We start from the raw sequence: 14,510 nt of genomic DNA, 5'->3' as shown, positions 1-14,510 counted from the left end.
TACGTCTCGTGAAGATTCAGTCCTGCGTACAAGCCCTCCAACTCACAATTCATGGATACACCTACACCACTACGCTAATTCCCCTTTTCCGCATCCTCGATGCAGATACTGTGTCACTGCACATATCACTGAGAAAAGTAACTCGGTCTCCATTAACCTAACTCTGAGTTGGGTTTTGCGTAGCAACCTTGTTTACAAAGACTGGCTCTACGTGACTCACCCTAAGGATGGAGGGATGCACGCTAAACTAAAAGAAGAGAAAATACTTAAAGATTTAAGTTTTTACACTTATCTACTATACTATTTAATGGCTAAAGTATTGTGATTTACAATATTTTAGTGTTACAGTTATAGCAGCATGTACATTATGTACAGTGGACAAGGAACCTGTTGTGGCTGACTCAGTGCAAACAAAATGTGCTAACAGTCTGCTTCCAAATGCTCACAAACCAAAAGACGACCAAACTAGAATAAATGCATTTGGCCTCCAAAGTTTCTAAAACGCCTCTAAAAAAGTGAAACAGTTACTTTTTACCCCAGAAACAATTATCCCTAATCTATCCACAGATGTTCCATGCACTTTTCATTTTAACATATGGATTTATGCACTCTGAAAGGCCAGTGAGTTAAACCACCACCCGCGGGGTTTCTTACACAAAAGAAACTAATTTATTCTCCAGCACATTTGCTCTTCCATGGCTTGTGGCCATCATGTGTTAACATCAAGAGGCTAAGCAATTTTTCTTCTCCCAGGAACATTTGCAGACATAGGCCATAGGTGATAATCAATACAGTATATTTTAGTTACCTGCTTTAATAAGTTCTTAAATCACTCTGGTTTGAGTCAAACAAAGCCTTCCATTAGAACAACTGCCAAGTGAAATCTATCCCGTTAGCGTAACCGGCAGCTGTTCTCAACCGAAAACAATCTCTCCAATTAGATGGAAAAATAAACTATATAGGTCTTGCATTTTTTTCTATGGATTCAAGAGATGCAGCTTGTTTTAGTTGCCCCAGACCTTGTCCCTCTGCTTCACAGCATTCACCTTCCACTTGACAATATGCTGCCAATATAATTAAGAGGTAATCAAGAGATAATCAAAGCACAGGCAACAAATGCTTCCCACATGCTCAATAAAGACCCATGCTGGAGACAAAATGTTTACATAGAGCTGATGAGAGAGATATTTATTCCTAGTTGAGGCAGAGGCAAAGTCAATTAGTGCAAATATAAAGATAATTGTACATCAAGCAAAGAATGAATATTTCTGACTTTCAGGTTTCTTGGAGGAAGGGGCAATATCACCTAAAGAAATTCTCTCAAACATTAGAAAATGTCACTACATAATGCCTTGGAGATAAGTTTTACTATGCAGGAGAAAAACGGTTTAGAGACGAGAGACAACTAGTCTGCTTTTGGCTGCCTGTAAAAGGATGCTGTGTAGGTCAGTATACTGCAGAGGCACAAAGCGAAGATGCTGAGCTCCTCAAAGTCATTTTAGGTAAGAAGCACTAGTGCTGCTATAAAAACGTCCAAAGCAGCCCTGCAAGGTCAAATCTCAAAGGTTTTAAGTGTTATCAGAAAGAACAAACAAAAATTGAAAAAGAGATTTTAGTAGACTAAAACAAAATCTCTTTTTATGCTTCTAAAAACAGCCCATTAAAAATCAATGTAGCCACATAACCAACCTTAATCTTTCAAAAGTAGCCACCAACATAAAATCTTAACATTACTGCACATCACAATCTAGAGAGCTGCCGATTAACACTGCCTGTGTGAGCGACTCTAATCAATTCCGATACTTAAAATGATTCTCCAGCCTTCCCAAACTAGCCCAACACACCACTTCTGCTCTGTCTCCGCAGGAAACGGGAAACCTCCCCACCTGAGGAGACACGTGAGCAAACAGCAGCTCTGCCTGAAGGAAAACTTCACTATTTCCAACTACTAGAACAGCTACACGTTACTTGTGAGACTTCAGGTTGCACGTGAGTTGCCACATAGCTAACTCATTGCGTTGGTAAAACAGAAGATGGCATTAAACAGGCACTACGACAATCAAAAGATTCAAAACAAGCACAAACGAATGGTAAAGGACTAACACCACAGAGTACGTGAAGAGAAACAGAAGGCAAAAAATACTTGTGAAAATAATGGCTGTTGGTGGTGGGGAGGAGGAGCAGTGATTGACTGCTTTAATACGCCAAAGGGAACTAGAAAGGTGGGCAAATTGTAGATATGCTCGCTGAACTAGTATTACATTTTAGTACACAAACAAGAGATAAATTAGGGAGCAGCAGGGGAACAAGGATGGGTGGTGTTGCATCCTAGAGGTGATTTATGAAAGCCAGCCCAAGAGATCACTACCTCTCTTCCTTCTTTGCGGAGACTGCTGTTTGCAAGGCACTTTGGAAGATTTGTTTTCACTACATTAGGTACAAGAAGAGCTAGGTAATACCTCAGCATTGTTCTTTCCTGCCTCCTTACCCTGCTCTTCCAATAATCCTGGACCCCCCCACCGCAATAAGATGACACCCTCACGTAGTCACTGGGCGATAACCTACTGAAATATCGCAGTGTTTCAACTTCACTACATTATGTTACTAAAGAATGTGTTAATGAGGTTTTTTATACTATGTTGCCCTAATCGCTCTGTATGCACAGCAAATTGATAGAGCACTTGTATAAGAAGAGAGGACACCTCTTCTTTGTACACCCCAGTTAAGTTGGAAGCTATCGTATGCTTAACATAAGCTTTTATACATGTTCCTGCTATGTCTCCATGAAAAGAGCAATAAAAACAAGCAATCCCACACAGCGACTGATCTGACCAAGTCCAAAGGATTTCCATCACACAACACCTATCGAGGCGGCCGTCTCTGCATGGTCTAACCCCAACATGCATGAGGCAGTAACTGGGGAGAGCCTGGAACGAGGCCCCACAGGAGGTGAACCTCGAGCTGCCCACCAGCCCTCAAACTACAACTGCAGAAGTTTTTGTACGCAATCAACCACACAGCATGGTTGTAGTTACCCTTATGCTTGTTCGGGACCCCACAACTTTCATAGTATCACATCTCAAAAAAGGCAAAAGCTTTTTACAGTGCTCTATGCTATGTCGTGAAGCGATCTCATTAAAGAAAAGTCAAACTCACAGACATGACTACGTTAGGATTGGAGACTTCTTAGGTTCAACTACTGAGAAAACATACTTAGTCTCACACATTTCCCATATATATTTCAGAATAAATGTATATTCTCCTTAATTGGAAGACTGACTCAGTTGAAAAACAGGCAATAAAGTGCTTTTGTTTATTTAAAATAAGCAAAGCTACGCAGCATGCCAACAGAAACACTGTAAAGAAAACAAGCCAACAATACCCTGCATCTCTGTCTGCACTGATCAATCAGTTCAACCAGGTACCCAACACACAAGATGCAAGCCATCATCCTGTAAATGGATACTGCACTTCAGAATATGCAAAAATTAAAAATGAAAAGGCATTGCTCCTCCATAATTCTACAATAAAAACTAAACAGGGAAAGAAGTCCCCTGAATTCCATCATTAACTCTCTTCTCTCGCAACAGAAATACTCATATATTTGTCTTTACATTTTAGTTTCAATTTTTCTTAGCCCTTCAGCACAAAGTCCCTATTCACATGCCTCCAGACTCCACCTACCTCCCCCTCCAAGTCCAATACCAGTTTCATTACAGTAGGACTGTTTAAACTCAATAATTTAACATGTACTCATCCAGCTGCCTTTACTTTGTTTCCCAAAGGTGCTGCAAAGTTTGGACTTTTAAGCAAAGAACAGAAGGCCGAGAGTTCCAGCTTTGCTCAATGACTGTTTTATTGAGCAAATCCATGAAACGTTCAGTAATGGAAGCCCACAGTCATACTTTAATGGCGTAAATGAAACACGGTTACAGAGATGTGCGTTAGTCTTTCTTCACCCACATGTACTATATTAGCTGGCAGATCACAAAGGCAGATTTTCTTACACTCAAATTTTCTGGGCTGAGTCAAAGTCTAATGCTTTTAAATTCTCATGTCACATTTTTTATGACTTATTATTGATCTCTTTTAACATTCTTTCTTCTTCTGGGAATAGTTTGTATTATATTGCACCACACATAATACTAGTGAAAATTACTATTTCTTACTGGGACAGTCATGCTGAGGAGCAACTACAGAGAAGTTGAAGCCATCTGTAGTCTTGGGGCTCAGGCACCCGGGTATCTGCTTGTTTTGAATTGTATTTCTGGAACCGTTAAATATTTCAGACTTTATCAACTATGTCGGACAAGATTTTTCATGTTTGTGTTTTCTGCAAGTACAATTCAACAACATACCCTGTTTGATTGAATTTTCAGATTTCAGCCTGAATTCACCTTCTTCACAGTGACACTGTGACCTCCCTAAGCCTGCTTTAGGGGAGACAGCTGGGAAGCTGCTCAGACACAGCTATTTTAAAAAAAAAAAAAAAAAAAAATATTGCTGTGAATATTTGGTACAACTATGAAATCCTTCTTTCTTCTATCAGTGTATTCCCCTGTTCTAGTCACAACTCAAAGCACATGCTTTGCTATTTTTGTCCTACATTTCTCTCCATTAAACTATTTGTAGTCCGTTAATGGGTCTTGGAGATGTTAAGACAAACACATAGACACACAAAGAAAATCTGATTAAATCAACAGTGTAATCTGAATTAATCTAATCCTCCAAGTGTCAAACAGTTCCAAATACCCTTTCAAACAATCACTTTCTTCTTGCCAAGATACTCTTTCTGTGCAGCTAAATGAGACTCGTTTCTCTGAGAAACTGGCGAGCAGACCTGCATCTGTTCTGCAGCACTCCCATAGCGTTCAAAGACTCCAGCTCCTCTCTTACCTGTAATTGGGCTTTCTTTTCAGCTAGAATTTCAAGCTTATTTTATTTGCAGTGTGTTATGACTTTCTTTCAACTAGAATTTCATGGTCATTGTATACACTATTGCAGTACCTCTATTATGGACAAATCATAGCTTTTCCAAAGCATAATTAAGGTACTTCATTTTTAATATATGATCTGTGTTAGGAAATACTTCCAACACATTACTAGGTCTTTTCAAAGGCCGCGAATATAACTTGCTGGCAACAGCAGTAATGCATAAACCATAATCCATCACAACAGAGATCAAGATGCTGACAGAGTATCAGGCCTCCTATTCTTACTGCACAACAGATGGAACAAATCTCAAAGTTGAGTAGCACAGCCAGTCAATCAATATATATTAATATTAATACTTATATTATAGTAGTGCCTGCAGCAGCCAAGAACCTACAGTGTGAGGCACCACACAAATACAAAGAGCTTGTGCCCAGAAGGGTTTACGCCTAAGCAGGTAAAACAGAGAAAGCCAATAAAAGTAAGAAAGACACCGAAGGAACGAAGTAACATGTTAGAGCCTACCAACCAGGGCAAGGTGACAGGGATCAGCTCTCCTGATTCCTAAATGTGCTGCCCTTCTTGGTGAAATAAAAAGACTGACAGCTTGTGGGTCAAGCTTTCCTTCAAAAAAACTTTTCACTTTTCCTCAATTGTTCAGGTAAAAAGGATTATTAACAGAAGAGGTAACAGTGGTCTCCCAAATGAACTGGTTAGAACAACAACTTAATAGGTCAAAACTTTAAAAAGTTGTTTTCAAAAGGACTAAGCCAAAAGGAACAGCAGCTCACATCTCCAGCAACCTCAGTGCTTCTACTACAACTGTGCCAGATCCTCAAATCCCGGGACACTTGAGTGTGACTGAGGGAAAAACACCAAACAAGCAGAGACAAAGGCAAGCAAAAAAACTAATGAGCAAACGGTTCATATTTAATGTCTGAAAAGGGGCAGCTGTAATCATCCATGAGGTAAACTGATGCTTAAGTCCGGTGTAAGGAACACTGTGCAGCCGGAGCCCACCCCCCCGGGCAGACCCAGCCAGTTGCAGGCCACCAGTCTCCCCCAGCACCTCTACGGCTTGCCCAGCTCCTCGGGGCTGGCAGAGCTCTGCCCTCCAGCTACAGACAGCGAAGGGGAAGGCAGGAACATGGTGCCCTGATGGCAGGAGCCCTCTGTGTCAGCGAGGCAGGAGCTGCTTCTGCTCTTTCCCCTCTTGCTGACTGCGAGACGATCCCAGTAAGAGAGTTGCAAGGCCAGTGCAGAGCACCACGAGCACAAATTCATGGCTAGTGCTGCGATGAGGAGGGAGATCGGGGCAGCGTATGCAAAGTTCAGCAGAGATGGCATGTATGTTGCTACAGTCAGTGAAACACTGACATTTACTTATGCCTTTTCTGCAAAAGATGGTGCAAAAAATGTACTAACATATAACAGTAGTTTGCTTCTCCAGTCAGCTTTCTGCTAGGATATGAATTATGTCCGTATGTAGATCCCATTTTCAGTCACCATCTCAGCTGTGAATACGCAGAATGGTTTGTGTCCGTAACAGCAGAGAAACACGGTAATCTTATATTACCTTTGTGAATGGAGGAGCAAAGCCCAGGAAACCAGACGAGCATCCAGAGGATAACTGAAGAGAGGAGAATACATGCATATATGTACTGGAGAAGCAAAAACATCACAGCACCACTTGGGCTGCAAGCAATGAACCAAAATCTGAGCCAGGAACACACACTCAGTGCACACAGGATCACAGCGAAAGGTATGGGGCCCTAAACCAATCCAAATACACAAAGGCCAAAAAGCACAGAAGACGAGGGGCTGAGAAGTCCCTTAAAGTCTGAAGTCAGACCCTTGAGGAGCACTGGCTGGTACACGCCAGAGCCACTACTGGCATTCATTACGCACTTGTAACACCGTAGGAGAGAACCTGGGAGGTTCTTGCCCACCGCTTGCAGATCAAACCATTGCTGATGATGCGGCAGCCAGGACTCACTCCCCAAAACATTGTCTGACATGCTGAGTATGAAAAATCTGTGAAAAGTCTCAATAAAATAGCAATCAGCAAAAACTTGCTGTATCATCCACCACTTAACAAAGCAGATGTAGATTCAAAATGATCATCAAATCGCATTGTTTGAGGTTTCCATTCTTTTCAACGCTCCTTTTGCCAACTCTCCTGCCCTCCAGTCACATTACCTAGTTTATCTAAACAGTAAAATGGGTTTAGAGGTTTCAGATCAGGGATCCACTAGAAAATTCTTCAATGAAAGACGATAGATAAGTGCAGATGATTATTTTTAGAAAATATTTAAGTGAGCTCTAAATTAGTTTCTAAATCCGTCCTTACTAAAAGTTCGTAATAATGAACTGAGCCACCTCCGACAAAAGTGGAATTTTCCTCTTTGCTAGATTTGCTTCAAACTGCACATTTTTTTGGAGGACACTGAATAAAGTGTGTCAAAGGATTCTCTGCTCACTCGCTGTCTACTTTGCTAGTGTTTGGGATTCACAAGGAAAAAAGCCCTGTGTGTGACTTTTCTTAAGGAATTTCTTCTTCTGGTAAATCCTAAAAAGCAGCAACAATGCCATTATCCTGTGGTATGGTCTGAGGGGCTTTACAAAGGTATTTACAGCACTGTTTTGCACCAGGAGAACTACAATACAAGCAAAGAAGAGACTGCATCTCTAGAATCCATCATGCTACCATGCAGGTCTATGAGACATGCAGAATGGGATCCAGGTCTTCCTAGTTTCATGCCTGTGGTTCAGAATGTGGATGGCAACACCAACTCCAAGTCATACTTCCATAGGAAACCAGAAATACTGGCAATAAGAACGAATTATATTCCCATGAGGAACTGGAAATAGAGGGTTTTCATATGTTGGCAATAAGCAAGCTATAAATAACTCAAGAAATGTAGTGTTTTAATTTCAAAATTTCTGCAAAAACGTGTTCCACTCTACTGCAACTGGAAACACACAGTTCAAGTTCAAGCTCTGCCACATCTAGCAACAACATCATCTGGCAGACACCATGGGAACTCTGGTGTTTTTTTCAGTTCTTCACTTACAAATGTCCCAGTCCCTCACGCGACACAATGATAAACAACTCACCATCTTTACAAATGACTGAAACAATTTTCCTCAGAATTTGCTAATCCAAAGCACTTCAGAACACTGTTTGCCATGTACAAACACAGTATGTTTAGCGAGGCTGCCCCATCGCTAATAATTCCATCCAAAATCTCCCCTATTGCCTCCACGCTTTTCAATAATTAAAGCAACTTTGCATTACCAGAAAATGCCTCCTTAATGACTGCTTGCACCTGCAAATGCTACCAGGGCTCTCTGTTGTTAGCTTGCCTCCATTTCTTAGAGAAACCAGGCCCTATAATTTGAACTCACTGATGCTGCTATCGGTTTTTACACCAATCATCATCACTTCATACCTCCTCTACATTTATTTTCCTCCACAACTTTATGGAGGAAACTTATCAAAAGGATTTTGAAAATGCAGGCAAATTAAGCCCACTCAGCTAACTTTACCTGTCATTTTATTAGCCTTTTAGCAAGATACCCAGCTATCATTTTCTCCTACAGGAACTACATTATCTTGACTGTACCAGTTTGTACTTAGCCAAATTTTGTACTGTTCTATTCTTAATCATACTGAATAAAAAAATGAAAGTAAACATTTTTGTTATTACTGTCAGTATTTTTTTTTTACTATTATTCATGGGACATTTGTTTGATAGTCAAAACCACATTGAAGAGCTTTTCAGTAACTGTGCCACCTCCATTTCCATTAATCATCTTAAAAGCAACAGTAAAAGTAGATGAACTCTGCAGCAAAAAAAATTCTTCTACTTCAACAACGCAAGTTAAGAATTTTTCCCTCAAGCCCTCAGCTTTCCCCACCCTTCTCAATCACAGGTGACTAGCTTTACTTTGTGAAAATAAAGGTAGCAGATGCCCAATTTCTTTCCTATTTGGAGCGAAAGATTATATGGCTGAACTGCAGCTTCCGTATCACAGAATTACATTATAATTATGGATGCACAGAGAAGAAATACATTTGGAGATGGGTATTACGCTGCCACATGCTGCTTCATTTTTGATCCGCTGACTTAATCAGTAAAGCACTGTGTAGATTTAAGTAGTAACAATCTTTCACGGTTACAGCGCCTGAAATCTCCTTAGGGCATCAGCACATAGCCTGTGCAGCGAGGGGAACCCGTGGGCTGTGACTTACCACATCGCATGCATGTACGTCGGAGGTAGACGAGGGCTGCTGACAGGGGTACAGTTGTAAGATCTCATAATTCTTTCTGCCAAGAGAAAGTTACGAAATAAACTGGCCACAAGCAGGTCTTGCCTGAAGAGCTTCTGGAAAAGATCTGCCAAGACATTGCATGAATTACTAGACACGTATCTTTGTACCTTAGGAAATGTGCAAAAATAATTTAAAACATAAAAACATGTTAATATTTTATTGCAGTAACAGGGAATCTGCAACATTTTTGCAGTGATATATGACAACTATTAAAGGAAATCCTGCCATCTGAGTTCCCTTAAAGCATTGTAGTTACTCTCCATTTTACATTAACAGAATTAAATACTTTCTACCTCAGGTTCTTTTCTGCCTTTTCTGGATAAAATTGCCCTTTTTGGTGTGTCACTTAAACTCAGCCTGACTAAGATTTTGGAAATTACTAAGGGAGAAAAGGACCTCCGTGTACTATTTACTCAAGAACTCTACACCTGTTAACTGGCAGTTTGATGTGCTTATGAGAAGCCAAAATGAATCGTAGAAGATAGTAAATGTGTTATCTTCTATAGAGGCAAAGAAGAGTTTATGCTGTACTGAGCATTAGAAAGAGCATAGTTAGAAAACCGTTTACAAATTTGGCTACCCATGCTCCAGAAGTATGAATCAAAGTAGGACAGGGGTAAAGAAATGGGATGAAGTTACTCATGGGGAAGCACAGACTGCCATACCAGCAAATGGGGAAAAAATCCTTTATTTATTATACTAACGAAGGCTGGAAGAAAACAGATTGCTCTTTACAAATACAGTAAGAAAGAAAATTATTCAAGCTAAAGCAACCATGTCAGCACTAGAAAAAAATCTTTCTGGTTTCTAACGATCAGGTTGCTTGAAATGCTTCTGCTAAAAAGAATGAATTTTAAAAATCTAACTAGCCTTAAGATCCAGTTTTATCTGTTCTTTCAATATCAGGCTTTAATTTTCTCCTTATTTCAGTGTCTCATTTATCTTACTCTTCATCCTTCAGCTTTGAATAAGCAATGCTCACTTCTGATGAAAACTTGATTCACCTGCCCAAGTCTTACCTCTAGGCAAGACATTCCATGCAATGGTGTCTGTGATAGCGGTGAAGATCCAATTCAGCTCTCCCAGGGGAGTTCTCCTGTCATTCAGTCTTCCAGGAATCCTACAAGTGGAGAGAAAAAAAATCCAAGTACTTTTCCTATTAAAAAGCATATTTTTTTTGAGATATGCACACATGCACACCTCTAAGACATCCCCTTCCTCAAACAAAGCAAAAGTGGAGGGCCAACAAGTGATTCTATTGGGATAATCCAGCTCCATGTCACATGAGCATTTAATAAATAAATGCTTTCAAATGCACTTCCTTAAAGCCAGAGAGTTGTTACAGTATACACAAGAGTGTGGGACTGAACTAACACTTCGGTTTGTCACAGTGAAAGCCTTTCTGTGACTATACCTGTACACGCACACACGTACGTGTGTGTATATTTTGGCTATAAGACTACTTTCATTTAATGAAAAGTTCTAAGAAAACCTGAGTCGTGAACCTCTCTTTGAAAAACATTCACATCAATACACAGGTTTCTTAAATCTTGGGTTCTGAAGTGTTACAGCAGTATGCTCACTATGTTTTTAACAGTGGTATCTTTAGATAAAAGGAACTCTTTGCCGTAAAATTTCCCTGTTGCATGAAGACTCATCAAGTAGTAAAAAACAGAAACAAAACCCAACCAACTCCAAAGAAATATCAGTTTACCTAGGAAAGCCCTAAGCATTTACAGATAGTAATGCACAGGCAACCGTGCACAGATCCTTATCACAAGAAAGTAGCACAGCAGCGTGTCTTCTACAAGGGAGCGAGCAGTGCACAGAGACGTGACTTCACCTTGTATTGCTGAGACCGATACTAGAGTGTTTTGCCTAGTATTCATGTTTTGGCATTCATTTAAACAGCTTAAAACCAGGACATATAAAATATAGAAGATGCAGAAAAACTTAAAAAAAAAAAATGAATGAATGAATTTCATGCAGTGAGAAATTTAAGGTCATTCTATCTCCCCTACCAAGGAACAATTTGAACATTGTAGATAAACACCTATAAGAGAGAAAAATCTTGGCGCCAACGAATACTTTACACAAGTGGAAAAAGAAAGAAGAGCACTTGACCATTAAAAGAAAGGGAAGCAATTCAATCTTCATCTTTCAAAGGTTCAAGTCATACACACTCCAGAGGAGCACAAGTTATTCGGCTCTTCTGAGCAGTAACCTGGTGAAATTCTGTGCCCAAGATACACAGAAGGTCAGAGCAGACAAACCAATGGTCGCCTCTGGGCTTAACATTTATTATTCTAAGCATCAATACACCAGAGACAACAGCCTGACCAAAGCACATGATCCACCAGGAGCCTTGCTCTTCCAGGGTCCAGGATCTTGCTTTTGCAGACTGAAAAAAGTCTCTCCAAGTTATTTCATCCAGGAGCTGGTAACAAAGATCTCATGCTGTATTTGTTCATATGTAATAAGACATGAGGGCCAAAGAAACTACAGGACCAACACGCAATCTGATTTTTGTGATTGAAGAGACCAAATGACAGTCTACCGTGACTCAAAATCAACACACGCACAACACTGCTTAAAGGAAGAAAAGTGGCTGTAAATGGTTCTTCAATATCTCTCAGTTTCTGCCTCCATCCTGACCAGCCTTCCTAAATACGCTTTCTAATACTTATTTGCTTCTCATAAAAACAAGAGAAAACGAAGAAAAACAAAAAACCACCACCGAACCAACAATGAACCAAGACCAACTGACTTGGTCCTGGGCTGTCTTATTAACACTCAAACCCACAAACACACCCTGGCGCTCTCAGGCACAGCTTTTTTTCCTCTTGAGAAAGTACCGGAGATAGGATGGGGAACTTTCAGAAACATGCACCCCGCCCGGTAGGACATCCTATGGATGTAATCCTAATGCTCCCTAGCTTCTCTTCGGTAACAAGTTTTCAAATATTAAAAGTATCAAGACAAGCTATGTGAAGCAAGCGCTTTCTCTATGGCAACTGACTCTTCTGATAGGTATGGCAGTGCTATTCCCATGCAGGTTCAGCGGAAGCACATTCCCTTGTATAAATACAGCTTCTAAAACAGCTAGAAATTAACATCTTATAAAAAATTCCTGTCTGTCTTGATATCAGAGGGAAAATACATCCCTCTGAAACGGTGTTTGTTAACTGATCCCCCAGAGCAAGCAGAGGGAACACAAGGCCACACACCTGCTCCGGTGAGGATTTCACGCAAATATTTGCATTGCAGAACACCCTCTGCAGCAAAATAGCAACATCTCCTAAGTCAGAATGTTATTAATTAGAAACCAAAGTGATCCTTGCTGACATTCCCTACCAAGCCAAATGCTGAGCTTAAACCATTTGATGGCCACTTTCAAGCCAGTTTTCAGCGGAAACAGAAATAGGGTGTTTCACAGTAGAGTTCGAATCTTTACACCAGATGGAGAGTTCTGCGCACAGTTCATACTAAATTCTCTTTTATTAAGCGCAGATTGTGAGTTCCTGCCTATCTCACTGATGGTATTAAGTGGAAACGACAGGCTGAAATCCAAAGTTGCTGCTAGCAGCCCAACCTTAGAAACTCCTTGTGACTTGAATATCTGCTTTCCTGGGGAACAAGGTATGCTTCTTATTTTTGTATTTAAAGACTTAAAATAGCTACTTATGAGAACAGTATAGATTTTATGTTGGATTTTAAAATGCATTTGGTATTTTTTCACAATACAACTGTCCTTTCTAAGACTGGCTGCAAGATTCACAGAAAATACAGCTGCCTACAAGGGACACAGTTAAGAAGCAGAAATTAATAGGATGTCATTCTCGCACCTTACATGGCATCAGGTGAGTTCACTTTCTTTCTGCCCTCATACATAGTCAGGAAGATACTAATTTAGTACCTAGCTCCACCATTGTCAAGATTAATGCTGTTCAGTGCTTTGAAAACCTATGCATCAGGTATTAACAGTGAGGGCAGAAACAACGTGGGGAAAAGCACAACAATGAAAGGCAATACATTTCTGTAATGGCACAAAACCCTTCCAGAGCTTCAGACTTTGAACCGGCACTAGAAAGCAGCCATTAGTAGGAAACTGGCGGCAGGGCTGCTCTCCAGGCTGCACACAGGAATCGGCTGAAGTTGGAACAGTCAGCACTATAAATCGGCAGATGAAAATAAACATAACTTATTTTCTGTTCCTAGATGGGACTACTCAAACTCTCACCCCAGAAACTGGAGGACAGTTTGTAATACTCAAATGACAAGCTGAGCGATCCTAGGAAGGGATTTTTAACACAGTATTACCTAGTGACAGTAGATATTAATCATCTTTGAGAATTAAAGTTTAAGCTTCCAAAGGCAACAGAAGAATGATTCTTAACTCTCAGATTGCATTCAAATGTACTCTGATGGTAGAGACAGTGAATCAGCCGACCATCAGTTAAACACATCAGACAAATTCCATCTCCATGCACTGGAACTCAGAGGTACCAACCTCCCACCCCAGTTAAGAGCTGCACCATAGCACTACATTAACATAACCAACAACAACGTATACTAGAAAGTCACAGGAGAGACATACAGCAATACGTATGGATGTTTAGCAATGTCCTATTTCTTCACACATCTATAAAGATTTATTTGAAATAATCAGTTACGCTTTTTTTTTTTTAAAACAGCATCTATACCTCTCTTAAAGAAGAAGAGGTCACTTCTGTTATTTTTGTAGAGTTCCACTACACAAATTTACTTCATGTCATTTTTGAGATAAAATATTTTGGGGTGAGTACCTTTCCCTCGTACAATGTGCTCTTTCAAATCCATCCTGTGGCTATAAACTAAAGCTTCTTTTAATTTCTATTTGGGCATGCATCTGCATAACCAGAACGTCGCAAGGCTCCAGAAAGTATTTTTCCCCACGAGGAATATTGCTGTCATCTTGGTATCACTGCTCCTAATGTCTTTCACATCATGCTTTGACAATCAGCAAGACACTTTGACAGTAAGGACAAAGCAGACCTCATTTGTAAAAACTATTTTTGAGGGAGAGGAAGAAAAGGAAAAAAGGGCAGGCTGTCTCAGCTGCTCGCTGCGATTTAACATCTCTGGACTCTCAATTGCTTCTTCCATCAGCTTACTGACAGACGCCTTTACAGAGACCTAAATCACGGCAGTCTATTGCGAAAAGTGAGGACTACAAAATGTCAGGGTCACTAAAGAGCTCGTG

General features: G+C 40.3%; 1 protein-coding gene across 1 annotated transcript in view; it reads right to left on the bottom strand.

Moving 5' to 3' along the window:
• Positions 1 to 14,510, bottom strand: part of RPTOR (regulatory associated protein of MTOR, complex 1) — a 156,526-nt gene that overhangs the window by 70,539 nt on the left and 71,477 nt on the right. The window contains 2 exon segments of the mRNA XM_009708907.1: positions 9,188 to 9,332; positions 10,288 to 10,388. Of these exon segments, the coding sequence (XP_009707209.1) occupies positions 9,188 to 9,332; positions 10,288 to 10,388 (246 nt within the window).

Source organism: Cariama cristata, unplaced genomic scaffold (assembly GCF_000690535.1).
Source record: "Cariama cristata isolate BGI_N322 unplaced genomic scaffold, ASM69053v1 scaffold6301, whole genome shotgun sequence".
NCBI classification, from domain to species: domain Eukaryota; kingdom Metazoa; phylum Chordata; class Aves; order Cariamiformes; family Cariamidae; genus Cariama; species Cariama cristata.
This window is presented reverse-complemented; position numbering and strand designations above follow the sequence as displayed.